The sequence below is a fragment of the Rhodnius prolixus genome, unplaced genomic scaffold (assembly GCF_049639745.1).
Source record: "Rhodnius prolixus isolate KJV_2025 unplaced genomic scaffold, Rpr scaffold_1, whole genome shotgun sequence".
NCBI lineage: Eukaryota > Metazoa > Arthropoda > Insecta > Hemiptera > Reduviidae > Rhodnius > Rhodnius prolixus.
In genome coordinates this window covers 39,245,429-39,258,661 of record NW_027411581.1, presented here as the reverse complement: position 1 = coordinate 39,258,661, position 13,233 = coordinate 39,245,429, and the positions used below count along the sequence as shown (strand labels likewise).

Below are 13,233 nucleotides of genomic sequence, written 5' to 3'. Positions count from 1 at the left end.
TATTTTACAATTATAACTCGGTTAATTTAGCTAATGCACGCTGAGCTTCAAAGCGTCATGTGAAACCTTAACAGGCACTACTAATTCTATTATAATATAATGTTAGTAGGCATTTCGTTTATTCCATTGTTTTATCAAATACTTTTTGTCTTTGAACCATTTATTATTTTTATCGATCTGAGTAAATATTTATTAATAAAAGACATGATATGCATAGATAGGTCAACTTTGTAGGCGTTATTAGGAAATTAACAAATAGGTAATATTTCCATAACAAAAAATTAACGTTGTAAAAGTAATTAAAATTATTTTTATTATAACGCGCAGCCATAAAGTAGGTGTTAAATAATAATAACTTTACAAAAATTATGCGTAATAGCTTTATTACTTAATAAAGAAACCTTTGATTGTCAAACTTACATGAAAGGCACTGCAGTTATTATATTTCTAACTTAGACCCACCTGGCCAAAGGTCCTGCGCCAGGTTTTAGATCTAGTAATCAACCAATCTTTCATGTGATTTTGAGAATCAAGTGCATCTAGCTTAAACATTCGCTTGCATTCTCCACTGCTTTATCGTTTCTAACAGTTTTGCTTATCTTTGTTGTTTCATTGTTTTGTCGTCAGCTAATAGGTGGTTCTCCGTCCGTAAACTCCTGTTCTGGGATATAGGTTTCAATTTCAGGAACTTTCATTTTTTCATTGGTAATAGAAACTTCGGAAAGGATTTATGAACGTTGAAAGTATAATTTTTAATTTTTTTAGGTATCCTTACACCTATTTGAGACGATAATTAGTGGTACCTCAGCCGTGGACAGTGATTCCTTTAATAAAAATTCTGATACTTATAGTTTCCATTTTGCAAGTAGTCCCTAGTTCGTCGTTATTAAAACAAAATGGAAAATCGTATTTCCGGGTTTTGGCAAAATAATAAATGTTAAATTTGTTAAATAATAAATGTTATGACAATGCTTTTTTGAAGCTTTATTATTTAAACTACTGTTTTTTGACATATGAAAAACCACTTATTGTACATAATTTATAATACATGACTTATACGCTGCCATTATTATTATTATTTATTTTTAACAACATTACCTACCATTTTTAAATAAATAATTGATAAAATTTTGTTTGCAGACAACTAAATGTACAATATGTGCTCGCCCAGATATAAATCTTTATTGATTGCTACATAAGTAAATCAGTGCAGGTGATACATTAGAAGCATGCAAAGCAATGACACGGTGTGAGGCTTACAGTAGGAGATGGTAAGATCGGCGGGGTTGTGGAGGGCGCCCGGCTGCGGAGCGTCTAAAGTTACATGGTAGGCCACCCACGCGACTGGCTCCCCTATGCCACGCACCATATGAACATCGTGTTTTCTACAAGTGTCTCCAGTACAACTACGGCCTCTCCAAGAGCATAGGCATACGGACGGGCTCTAGTTAGTGTCTAAACCACTGATGAGACCTATTTCTAAAACAAACGCAAGGTCTTGCAGATGTGTTTTTAAAAATAAACATTATCTTTCCATACTCGTTTATCTTATTTTAAAAGCATGTCATATGTTCTAGTGTTTGATGTGCCTTTAGATTTTCAGCTAAGTTTATTCTACTTTTTTTTACCCTTCACATAAATAACCATTTTATGGTAGCTAACTTGTACTTTCATAAACTTTGCTTCTTTTTCCCTTATGCATCTTCTTTTTATGCTTTTCGGCGAAATCTAACCATAAATAAAATGTAAACATGGACAGGACACTCCTGCTCCTTGGGATCAAATTGTTTGCCGTTAATATTTTTTTTTTTTTTTACTTAAGGTTGAATATTTAAAACCAACTAGAGCGCTCGTAAATGTAATACGAGGTGTGGCTGGCTATTAAATAACGAGACTGATGCTGCTACAGAACTATGCATGCGCCAAATCCTAAGGACCGGACAGCTGTGCAGCATAAAGCCTTCTCTTTCGATTGCAGCGTCTCACGTGTTTGTAGAGAAATCTGTCTGACCGGAACCGTCGTTTGTGTAAGAGCTGTTTGTTTCGTTTTGCCGGAAACATGATACTACACAAGTAGTAGAGCAACGAATTGTCGTGAAAATTCACATGAAACTGGGTAAAACCGCTACTGAAACTTATCTGTTATTAAATGAAGTTTATCGCGATGAACGTTTATCACGTGCGCAAGTTTTTGAGTGGTTCAAGCGTTTCCAAGATGGCCGAGAAGACGTCGGAGATGATGACCACCCGGGTCGCCCTTCCACGTCCAAAACGAATGAAAATATCGATTATAATTAATCAACATTACTACCGTGAGGTGCTTGCTCAACTCCCTGAAAGAGTAAGTAAAAAACGACCCGATTTGTAGAAGAACAAGTCATGGGTTCTCCATCAAGACAACGTGCCGGCTCACACTGCATTGTCTGTCAAGACTTTTCTAGCCAAGTACAACATCCCAGTTTTAGGCCATCCGGCTTATCCGCCTGACCTGGCCCCATGTGACTTTTATCTGTTCCCCAAAGTCAAATCTACATTAAAAGGAATAGGATTTCAGTCCGTTGAAGCTGTGAAAGAAAAAGCGTCACGCATCTTGCAGGAGCTCACAGAAAAAGACTTCCAACACTGTTTCGAACAATGGTAAATCCGCATGGAGGGTTGTGGGGATAAGGGAGGGGTGTACATTGAAGGTGTTAATAACTAAATATGTATAAATTTAAAATAAAATGTTTTACAGCAATAGTCTCGTTTTTTAATAGCCACACCTCGTAGAACTCATGGCAATCACGCAGCGACGAACTCTTGATAGTTCACGAAACCTCAGCCGTCTTTGAGGGTTGGATGGTAGAGCACAAGTTTGCAGTGAGAGAATTGGTGCTTGGAGACAAGTTTGGTGCACTTTGTTGCATTGTTTTTTGGGGGGAATAGAGATACAGAAGGAATGTTGAGGTCTTTAAGGACAAGTTATTAATGCCGAACGAAGCGTTTACAATGCGGCGGAGAGATTTACGCTGTAGCGTTTGTATTCTGTTTATCTTTGATCGCTTAGCTGTTAGTAAGTTCATATTGATGCAATAAGCCTTTAATCTGTTATGTTGTTATTTCTGACTTTTTGCCACTTGAGTACTTGCGCTAATAGTTCAAATCGCGAGTTAAGTTCAGTAAGTTAACGTTTTGTTTTGAGACTCCTGGTAAGTCTCTTCTCTAGGTTCAGCACATGATCACTATAGATCTGTTAAGTAGAGACCTGTCACTAGAAACTAGAAGGATATGATAATTTATCATTTAGGACGATCTACTTATATTAATTCTGCCTTAATTTTTGCGCGCTATTGCTGTAAGCAAGTAAATAGAAATATACAAGTGCAATATGTGTTTTTACTTGTAATTTGTAATATCAGGTTATCAGATTCCACTTATTTAGAGCCATGATTAAGAAATGAATGTTTGCATAAAATGTAGATGGAATGTGTTTAAATTTGGTCCAGATAGTATGCTGTGCCATTTACAGTTTTCAGAACATAGATTATTGTGGCACATGGAGTAGTTACGGGAGTTTATGTTTCATCCTATGTCAGGAATGCAGCTGATATTTTAATTTTTTAAATCGGCAGAACTTTAATAAAAAAGTTGGTTATGTTTCTTAATACTTTTAGGTGCCAGCAAATATTTTAATAATCAATTTCTTGCAGTTATTGTCAATCTGCATATAGCATTTTTTTCTTCCTCAATTTGAAAAGTAGTTTTTTTGTAATAATGGTAAGTTATTATATAAGTGAGGGAAGTTAAGCTTAAGATTTAAAGTATGCATCATTAACATAAAAGTGAAAACACTGATTTCGGCGCTTTGTACAAAAAATTGAATGGTAACTTCTAGGTCAACATTGTCGATTAAAAGTTAACATTCCTTTTCTAAATTTAGAACGATTGCCAGACAAAATAATTTCTGGTTCCTTCCAGAAAGCATAAATATATGGTAAACTAGATTAATTTACATATATAATTATCATAAAAATGTATTAATTAAAGGATACACATTAAAATTAAAAACACTTAATTTATAATAAAAATATTAAAATTAATAAGCAGATGTGGAAATAATATTGGTAATATAAATACTTAATAGGATCAAATTATGTGCGAAAAGTAATGGTTTACCGCACCTCAAGTAGGTGCTACTTCTAACAGTTCATTATATGTTAATACAGCCTAGAAATGTTTGATAATTATACTAAAAATATATACACATCAAACAATATTTAAGTTAACTATTAAATCAAAAAGTTAACTAGCAATGAAATAAAAAACTGTATAATAACTTTGTTGAAATATGTAATTAAAGGCAATAAAAAAATTTGTTCACCAACAGTTATGCATGAAATAGATTAATTAATTTGCATTTCGAGTAAATTAAAAAATTATGTTCAGTTTTGCGATATTTTACGTAGTTCAATATTAATGTGCTTTCTTTAATAATATCGCCTTGTTACGTACAACTTTTTATCAACAGACTTAGCAACTTATGAAATAATTTTGGAAATTACAATCTGCATAACTTGTGTTATTCACTTCAAGTAAAGAGACTTCAGGTAATTTATACGACCTAAGATTAAGTTTGATTCAGGCATGGGGCACACAGACTCCTTGAAAACTTCCAGGAGGTTAATCGCAGGTTAATTTGCTGTCCGTTTTAATAATACACTATATATTATCGATTCTTGGACTTAAGCTCGCTTTTTTGATGTCACCGAATGCAAAAAAAGAATCTTTTTTTAAAAGAAGGAGTACAGTTTGTTAGGTATTTTTTTGAACAAAATACTTCTAAACCATAAACAATAGAGAGAGGGCATTTTATGCCGTTTGAATTCCAAACTTCTTGGTTTCTTTACAAAGTTCAGGTTTGAATCTTGGGACTTTTAGTAAGAGAGATGAAAAGCTGAAAGCGAACTGAATGAGTATCCGAATACCTTGGGGCATGTTCAGCTCCATGTTTGTTTAATGGTAATTTGTTAATAGCTCATTATAATGTAGAACTACTACATAGACCGGCTGTAGCCGCAAGCTCTTTGAATATATTTATCAATAATTATAAGATATTATATTTAGATCTGCTCTAATACATCATTTCCCTTAACGAGTGCTGTGGCTACCTGTAATACCCTCATATGTCTATTTTTATATTATTTATATCTGTTTAAGTAATATACACAGAAGGGAGGCGAAAATAACAAACAGGAACAAAGCATATAATTATTTGGTAAAAAAAAGAAAGTTAATAGTGTTTACAGTTTGAAAAACTACGATATCGTGTAAGGGATGTCTAGACGTGATCCGAGTAATTGTGAAAGGTTTTAGTTGAATGCGTATAATTTATTTTGGATTTGAAAATGAGTAAGTTTTATCATTTGAATAGTAAAAGCACAATATATCATAGACTAATAATTATAAACACTAGCGTTCGTTACTACTGCCGGTATGTAATGTATTCACTGATCTCGTGGTTTAATGTCTTACCATTGCAAGAGAAATTAACTCCCTAAGATTGATGATGTGAATTTTACAATATTCTGGTAAATTGACTTTGCTACCTCTAGGCTTCTCTATTATTTAGAGGAGATCGATTTTTTTTTTAACTTTGTTTTCTAATAAATAAATGAAGGAAATGTTCTTAAAAAATTTAATAAGCTCCAAATTATTATCTATTATCTGTCGAAGTTGCAAACTACCTAATTTCATTAATTTATTATTGATTTAGTGATTTTGATAGATAGATTATTCACAGCCGTTCGAAATTTCCAGACGACAACACATTGAACAGATATTTTGTTTATGAATAATACATTTTCTGCCATGAAGAATTTGCGCCATTAGCCATCGAGTGATGTTACCATACGGATGGTTTCAATTTCAGTATATTTCTGTTACAATCGCTCTCCAACGGTCTCTCTCTTCTCATGCGTACGCGAATGAAAAAAATTAATTTGTACTAATTGATAGCGGTATTGCCATGCATGAAGAGCAAAACATATAAGGGGTTTTCAGTTCTCAATTAGGGGGTAAAAATAAAACTGAGATCTAGATAAGGAGCGACGACCAAGCGTCGAGGAGACGAATCTCGTCTAGGATCGGACATTCAGTCACAAAGTGGAAAATGTCCTCCTTGGCTCCAGAGTTCACACAATGAACAGATATCTGTATCTCTATCATACCACGGCATGTAGTTCAGGTATAGCAGCTCTCCTTGCAACTTGAACAACCAGCGAAGCTAATAAGACCTAACGTGTCAGCTGTGCTACCATTAAAACTAAAGACCCAGACGGTATGATCGAGCTCTCTGTATAAAAGAAACCTAGCGGATGACTGGGCAGACCGCAAAGACTCCTCCCGGAGATTAACACCAATTGTAGGTAGTAGCTTAGAGATACTAGACCGCCACGGCATCAATATAAAGTGATCATTAATTAACGGTGCTTAATTTGGAATAGCTGCCATGCTTATACACTTTGTCCCTGCTAGAGTTTTTCTAATCTATTGCTTCCCTATCTTAATAAATTCTAACTCCCTAAAATGTTAATTGTTAACCAAATTTAAATTTTTAACAAAATATAATCTTTTTTATAAAGAATAGCGTGGGTCCAAAGACCTTATACTTGAGCAATGATCTAACACTGTGAACAGCATCGCCAACTATTAGACAGAATGTTCTGGTTTCGATAAGTAGCTTTTGATGACAATATTAGATCAGTGAGAAAATGGCACAGGGTTGTCCTAAAGAGAAGCACAAAATCAATGGCTTCATCCTTATCTATCTCAGCCAACCGAGTAGACTTTTTTTTAGCTTGAAACTTTGATGTAATGAAGTAAGTTACTTTTGTTAGTCATGCAGTAAGTCGAGTGATTATTACGGAGCGCAAATCGACAAAAAGGCAGGAAGCTTGTACAATCGATGTACGAAGAAATCAGCCTTTCTCGATCAGGTTTTGCCCAATACATTTTTTTAGTTTATGTCAGTTGGTCAGTTGTCAGCTCACATTAGAACGGTCATTATTTGCTTTCAATTTAAACGTTTATTTGTTTAAAGTAATCGTATTGTTTAATATTATGTATAATTGTAATTAATAATCTTGTTAAATTTTCAACATTAATTTTTACTCGGAAATTCACTTGTTGAAAAAAACTCATTTTAGTGAACGGTGTGAGTATGGGTAGAGCTAAACTTCCTGACTGTCTAAACCCACCAGAATTCCAAGTTTTCGGCCAAAACAGGTCTCATTGAAGTGGGATCTACCGATAATTTTTGCACCAAGTTAAGATGTAAAAACTATAATTCTCCCCAAGAAAAGTATCACTTTAGGTACCACCTGTTGTTCCATTGTTTATTGAAAAAGAAGCGATTAAAGATAAGCTACGAGAGAGAAAACATAGAAGTTACAGTTCCAACTTGCGGAAAATTGGTGAACCGAAAATGCAATTTTAACAAATAGGGTTTTTCAATTTTACTAAATTTTCTCGTAACATATTCTTTATTATAGAGGTTGGTAAGCTAGCTGCTAAGTATTAAAACACTTATCTCATCCATTTTTTTTTGTGTTGAAATAGACTTTAGGGTGTCTGGGTTGGCTTTAGCTCTACCATCGCTGGATTTGATGGTGGGCTATCTATGGCAACTTGCCCTCCTCATTCTAACCGGATATCGTGCAATCCTGGAGAAAGGCTTGGCTCTCAAACATTTGCATTAGATTAGTAAAAAAATATTTATAAAAATTGGATATTTTTGGAGAAACTGGCAAATTGACTTTGTAATTATTATTTTTATGTTCTTATTGTTTTGCAAACTGAACTCTTGCTATAAAATTGTAATTTTAAAAGCAATAAGTCAATTTGAATTTCACTCTGTTATTAGTTGAGAAATTGTTTTTTTTTTTTTTTGTTTTATTTAAGTTTAAATATAAAAAACTTGACCATTGGTTCATCTTTGAAGTCTTATTGTACATTTTATTTCTTTTAATTGCGAATTAAAATGTTTCGTACATTTATCTAAACATCTCGTTTGTTTGAACAGTGAGTTCCTGTTATTTAAAAAAGTTAAGTGATATTATACTCGTATAACACAAAAGTCGCTAAACCTTTAACGTAGATGAATTGAATAAAGTTAAGAAGCCCCTAGACTTAGGATATCAAGTGAAAACTGTTCCGTTAGAATGTGAAACTGGTAGTACCAGAGGGTGTAATTGAATGGAGCAGAAGTAGCCCAAGAATTTGTTGCATTCCACTCGGCTGAATGTGAGCTTGAAAGGGTTGGTTGGTCTCAGAATGTTTTGGATATTGGATATTCCAACATGAAAGCGTTTGTAGCTCTTATACTAGTGTACTGAAGAACACTGATATTTGGTCATTGACTCCAGTCGTGCGGTTATAGAATTTCTCTTCTCCTTGATTATTTTGGTTAACAGATTTTTCAGTAGTAATATTTAGCATAACATTAATATAATATTATTGCTTAAAATGACATTCAGTTTGTTTCAGTAAGTCGCTTTAATTTAATAAATAAAGAACAAATCTATTGAGAACACGCGCGAGACATTTTTTAACTGGGTAAAATTCTCACAAATTTACTTCGAACATTGTCTTGAGGCTGGCAATACACTGAACAAAGCTCTGGGCGCCAATAACCTCAGATGTTGACGCGCCTTAAATTAAAAAATGAAATCAAATAAATTAGTCAAGAAAATTCAGCCTTGAATTATAGTAGAACTTTTCAAGAAGTACCTAATAGTTTTTTTTTTTAAAAAAAAAAAGATAAAAAAAAAAAGCGATGGAGCAGCGGTAACTGGGAACTTCTTGTTCTTAATCTTGAGTGATTACATGGAAATTATACCTTTCTGAAGTATCTTATTATACTTTGGAATACATCTAACGACTGTCGTAACGTTTACAAAGCCTTAAACAAACATTTCTTAGAATACTGTTTTTTTGAATGCTTTTTTTTTAATTCTATTTATTAAATTTTTACTAATTTCAGTGGAATTTCCGTTTTACGTAGCATGTTATCAGCTGTACAAATTCCGGTGAGTCAAACTTATTTGCTTTTACAAATAAAGAAAAAAATTATCTGAGCGATTTCTATTTCGGAAGAGAGAGACCATGATCTATGAGTCATGAGATTATGAAGTAGATGATGGAATCTCTTTTCCGCCATTGGAACAGTAATTTCGTTCATTGGATTGAACAAGAGGGTGATGTAGGGAATTTGATTTCTCTATCGAATTTCACGGCAATATGCGCTTCTAATTGAATGCTTATAATTGAATTTTATTTATAACTTTGAAGTTATTTTCAAATGTAATCGTTCTATAATAGATCGTTTCTACAGAATGAAAGGTTTATTTAGTATTAGTATGTACAAGTATTGAAGTTAGTATTTTACTTTTGAGTGAGTTATTAATGAATTCATGCAAGAATAAACCATAAATGCGCGCGTTAATAATGAGGTTATTTAGCGTTTTGGTTGCATTGCCCGCAATAATAATAATAATAATAATAAAGCTTTATTGACACCCTTTACAGAGAAAAAGCCTCTCCATTGGAGGATTTAGAGTTAGATTTGTACAATTCAATTTAACAATTTCTATAGAATGTAATATACTAAGAAAAAAATAGCAAGTAATTAAAAAATAATTAAATGAACAGTTAAGTAAGCAAAATTTAGAACGTAATATACTGTAAACGAAATAAGCTACAAAATTTATAACAAAAAATAACAAAAATTACTTTCTTCTAAATTAATAAATTTAGATTCTTCATTAATAAATTATAACTGTTACATCTCAAAATAATTTTTCACAACTTTAGTCCTTACACCTCTATCTCTTGCTGTGGTCCACCACCGGCAACCCACTCTATCTGCCATCGCATCTCTCCATCTCCACTACTCCTGACGTCCTCTTCTTCTCTTCCGATTTCTTGGCGTCCACTCAGAACTTCTCTTTGCCCACCTTTTATCCTCCATTCTGGCCACATGACCTGCCCATTTCCATTTTAATCGATGGGCCTCCAATTCTAAATCCTGCATTTTTCCGAATTTCCTTCGTACTTCCACAATACTTTTCTTTTCTTGCCTCTTTACTCCTAGCATACTCCTCAACAATTTATTTTGGGTTATTCGGAGCCTATTGGAAAGGTATTTGGTGAGGGTCCAGGTTTGACATCCATACAGAATGCAGGGATAAACGCACTGAGTAAGTACTTTTCCTTTCAGTTCATTCGAGAAATTTCCTTTAAAAATACTTTTAAGTGCCCAAAATTTCTTCCATCCCCTATTAATCCTTTTATACAATTCTTCCTCTCTCCTGCAATTAAAAGAGATCGTTTGTCCTAAATAGTTAAAATCTTCTACAAATTCTAGTTCCTCTCCTTCGATTCTAAAACCTTCCCTTTTCCCATTGGTGAGAATTTTGGTCTTCTTCCAATTCGGTATTAATCCCGCTTTCTTGCACTCTTTTAGCAATTCGGTTAGCATTTCTTCCGCCTGTATCAGATTTGGTGCGAAGATTACAACATCATCAGCGAAGCGAAGGTGATTGAGGAACGCACCATCTACCAGATTCCTCTCTTCTCCCAATCCAGCCTTCTAAAGATACTTTCCAATACACAGTTGAATCCAATACACAGTTGAATGCATTGCCCGCAATGGTAAGATCTAATGTGGTACTGGGTCCGTTTCCCTGATCTAAACCTAGGATTTTGTTTAATGTTTAATATGAGAACTTTGTCGTGAAGTATGTTTGATAAACTCCTCTGTTCTCCACACCTAATTTGATAGTTGGACGTAAAGCCTGCCCTGAAAAAATAGACATTATTATTGTTTTTTCACTTTGTCTTTTTTTTTGTTGTTGTTGTAGTTTAACATTTTATTCGGCTGGCAATATCTAGTTCTTGGGTTACGTTGGACACGTAATATTTAACGAAGAACTTGCTATTTTGAAAGTACATGATTACTTTTTATTTATTTCATCTATCTAGAACATTTAAATTATGTTTAAATATAAATGATCTTAATTCCTTTGCCAAACTACCGCTACTGAAAAATACAAACCAAAAACCAACTTAGTGGCATTTGAAAGATACCAAAGTTGCTCGAGACGTGGAGCTCAATAGAAACGTTTTTGTAACTATTTTTTCCTTTGATATTTGCCGAATATTCTAGCTGTTGAAAGCATACACTTTCAGGAAGCGATGAGTTGGAAAAAATACTTAGTACTGGTGCCACAGTATTTTAGCATTTTTTCGCTTTTAGTTGTCAAAATCCTAAATACAATAACAAAAACTTACAGTTTAAAAAGGTGTATATCAACCCTTATACAACTGTCTGGCCGGACAGTTTTAATTAATGCATTCTTTTAAGATAACTAAATCGAAATCGAACTTGTTAACAAGACATCTTGAAGCGGCGACTTTTTATTCGCACAGCGATTTTAGCCCGATTTCGCTACTAAGCGTTGAATAATCAAGCATCCGTGAAAGGGAAAGGATTAGCTATGAGGTTAGCGTATTGGATTCCCACGTGGAGGACCCGGGTTCAAATCCAGCTGCTGACCTTTAGATTTTCTCTTTCTAGGAGCTTCTTACAGAACACTGTCCGGTGATGGACAGTGTTATCTTTAACGAGAGAACACTGTAGGAAGGCCGGCAGTGCACTGAGAAAAGCTCCGGGCACCAATAACCTCAAATGTTGACGCGGCTTAAATCATTTTAAAAAAAATAAATAATAATACGTTTTTTAGCCAAAGCGAATATTGTATTTATTTTTTAAGGAAAAAAATGAATAATTTAACGTTTTAAAGAATCCCGTGCTTAGGTGATAGCCAAGTGAAACCTATTTTTCAAATTTCCAAATTTTATAGAATTTTCGTGGTAAGGGAGTGTGTTGCATTCGGCTTTCAGAGTATCTAATGCCTCGTTATTTTATAAAACTCGACAAATAGCCTAAAAGGTTATTGTTTGCATTAATCGTTTATAATTAAGCATAAAGTGGGTTATTATTTAGGCTTCATATACAATGCCTTGATCACTTATTCAATACCTGGAAGAAAAATTACATGCCAAAAATGTTTTCAGTACATAATTGAAAAATTCGGAATGAAGCGTTCGAATTTTATGTATTTCCAAATAATTTTATTTCAGTAGCAGATAAATAAATAATTGAACATAAAATTATTCATAACGTTTCATTTGTTAGCTGCTTGTTTTATATCCATTCATTGCTTAAAAGGTTATGTTGTTTAATTTACTTTTATTTAAATGAGATTTATATTTAGAATGTCGCTTAATTTATATTTGTTCTTTTCAGTCTTATTTTTATCAAAATTATAATTTGAAAACGCAAAATGTAGGATCGATTTCAAATAAACTTTCTTTTTCGCATCGTACAGATTACATAAATTGAATAAACAGCCTGAATCGATAAGAAATTGTGTGAAATAATGCTAATTCATACTCTACCGGTAATAAATCGATTAGATTGGTTTTTTAACACTATTCATTTCTGCTCACTACTATTTACTAATTCCTCATTAGTTATAATTAAGGAACGGATTTTTATGTATTTAAAAATGCCAATTATTTAATTAAAATATGCATTTATTTTCGTCAATTATGTGGAAAATATGTGATTTTCTTGAAATATTTTCTGGAATATTTAAGTAAAGTGGACATTTTTTTTATGAAAATGGATTTTTTTTTTTTGGGAGGGGGCAAGTTATAATTATTTATACAAGAAAAGAACATTTTTACAATTTATAATAATTTATTAGGAACAAAATAATTTGTTTTTACAAGTTATAATGATTTATACAACAAAGAACATTTTTACTATTTATAAAAAGATGTGTTAAATTTTCAATTTTGAAAACTTCACTCTCCGAAATTGTTTGCAACCACATGAAATTTCAAATGTTGGAACGTAAAGTGACGACGATCTGGGCGTAAGATCGACTTGTAACGACTAAAAGATCGTTCAACATCTACAGATGTTATAGGTGCCTTGCTGAAAGAAGTTATCTCATTGGGTTGTAAAGGGTACACGATGTTCTGAGGTGACTTCTGTTCCACTGATAATATCAGAAATCTGGCAGATGGTCTCCCACCCTTTGTTCTTGCTCAGTACTTCTACCAGTTTTGATCTGATCAGATCTCCCTTACTCCCAGGTATTCCTTCCACCTTTTCGATGACTTTTT

At 33.3% G+C, this 13,233-nt stretch overlaps 1 protein-coding gene across 10 annotated transcripts in view; it reads left to right on the top strand.

Annotated features, from left to right (window-relative positions):
- Window positions 1-13,233, top strand: part of LOC141459754 (lysine-specific histone demethylase 1A-like) — a 419,413-nt gene that overhangs the window by 139,536 nt on the left and 266,644 nt on the right. The window contains exon 14 of one of the 10 annotated variants that reach the window (XM_074139175.1): window positions 9,020-9,086. The exons of 7 other annotated variants lie outside the window; for them this stretch is intronic. In XM_074139175.1, coding sequence (XP_073995276.1) covers window positions 9,020-9,069 — 50 coding nt within the window. In that variant the 3' untranslated portion in view covers window positions 9,070-9,086. Of the gene's footprint in view, window positions 1-765; window positions 801-1,140; window positions 1,539-9,019; window positions 9,087-13,233 lie in introns of those variants that run through there. 2 more of the 10 variants (XM_074139234.1, XM_074139204.1) reach the window with 2 other exon arrangements.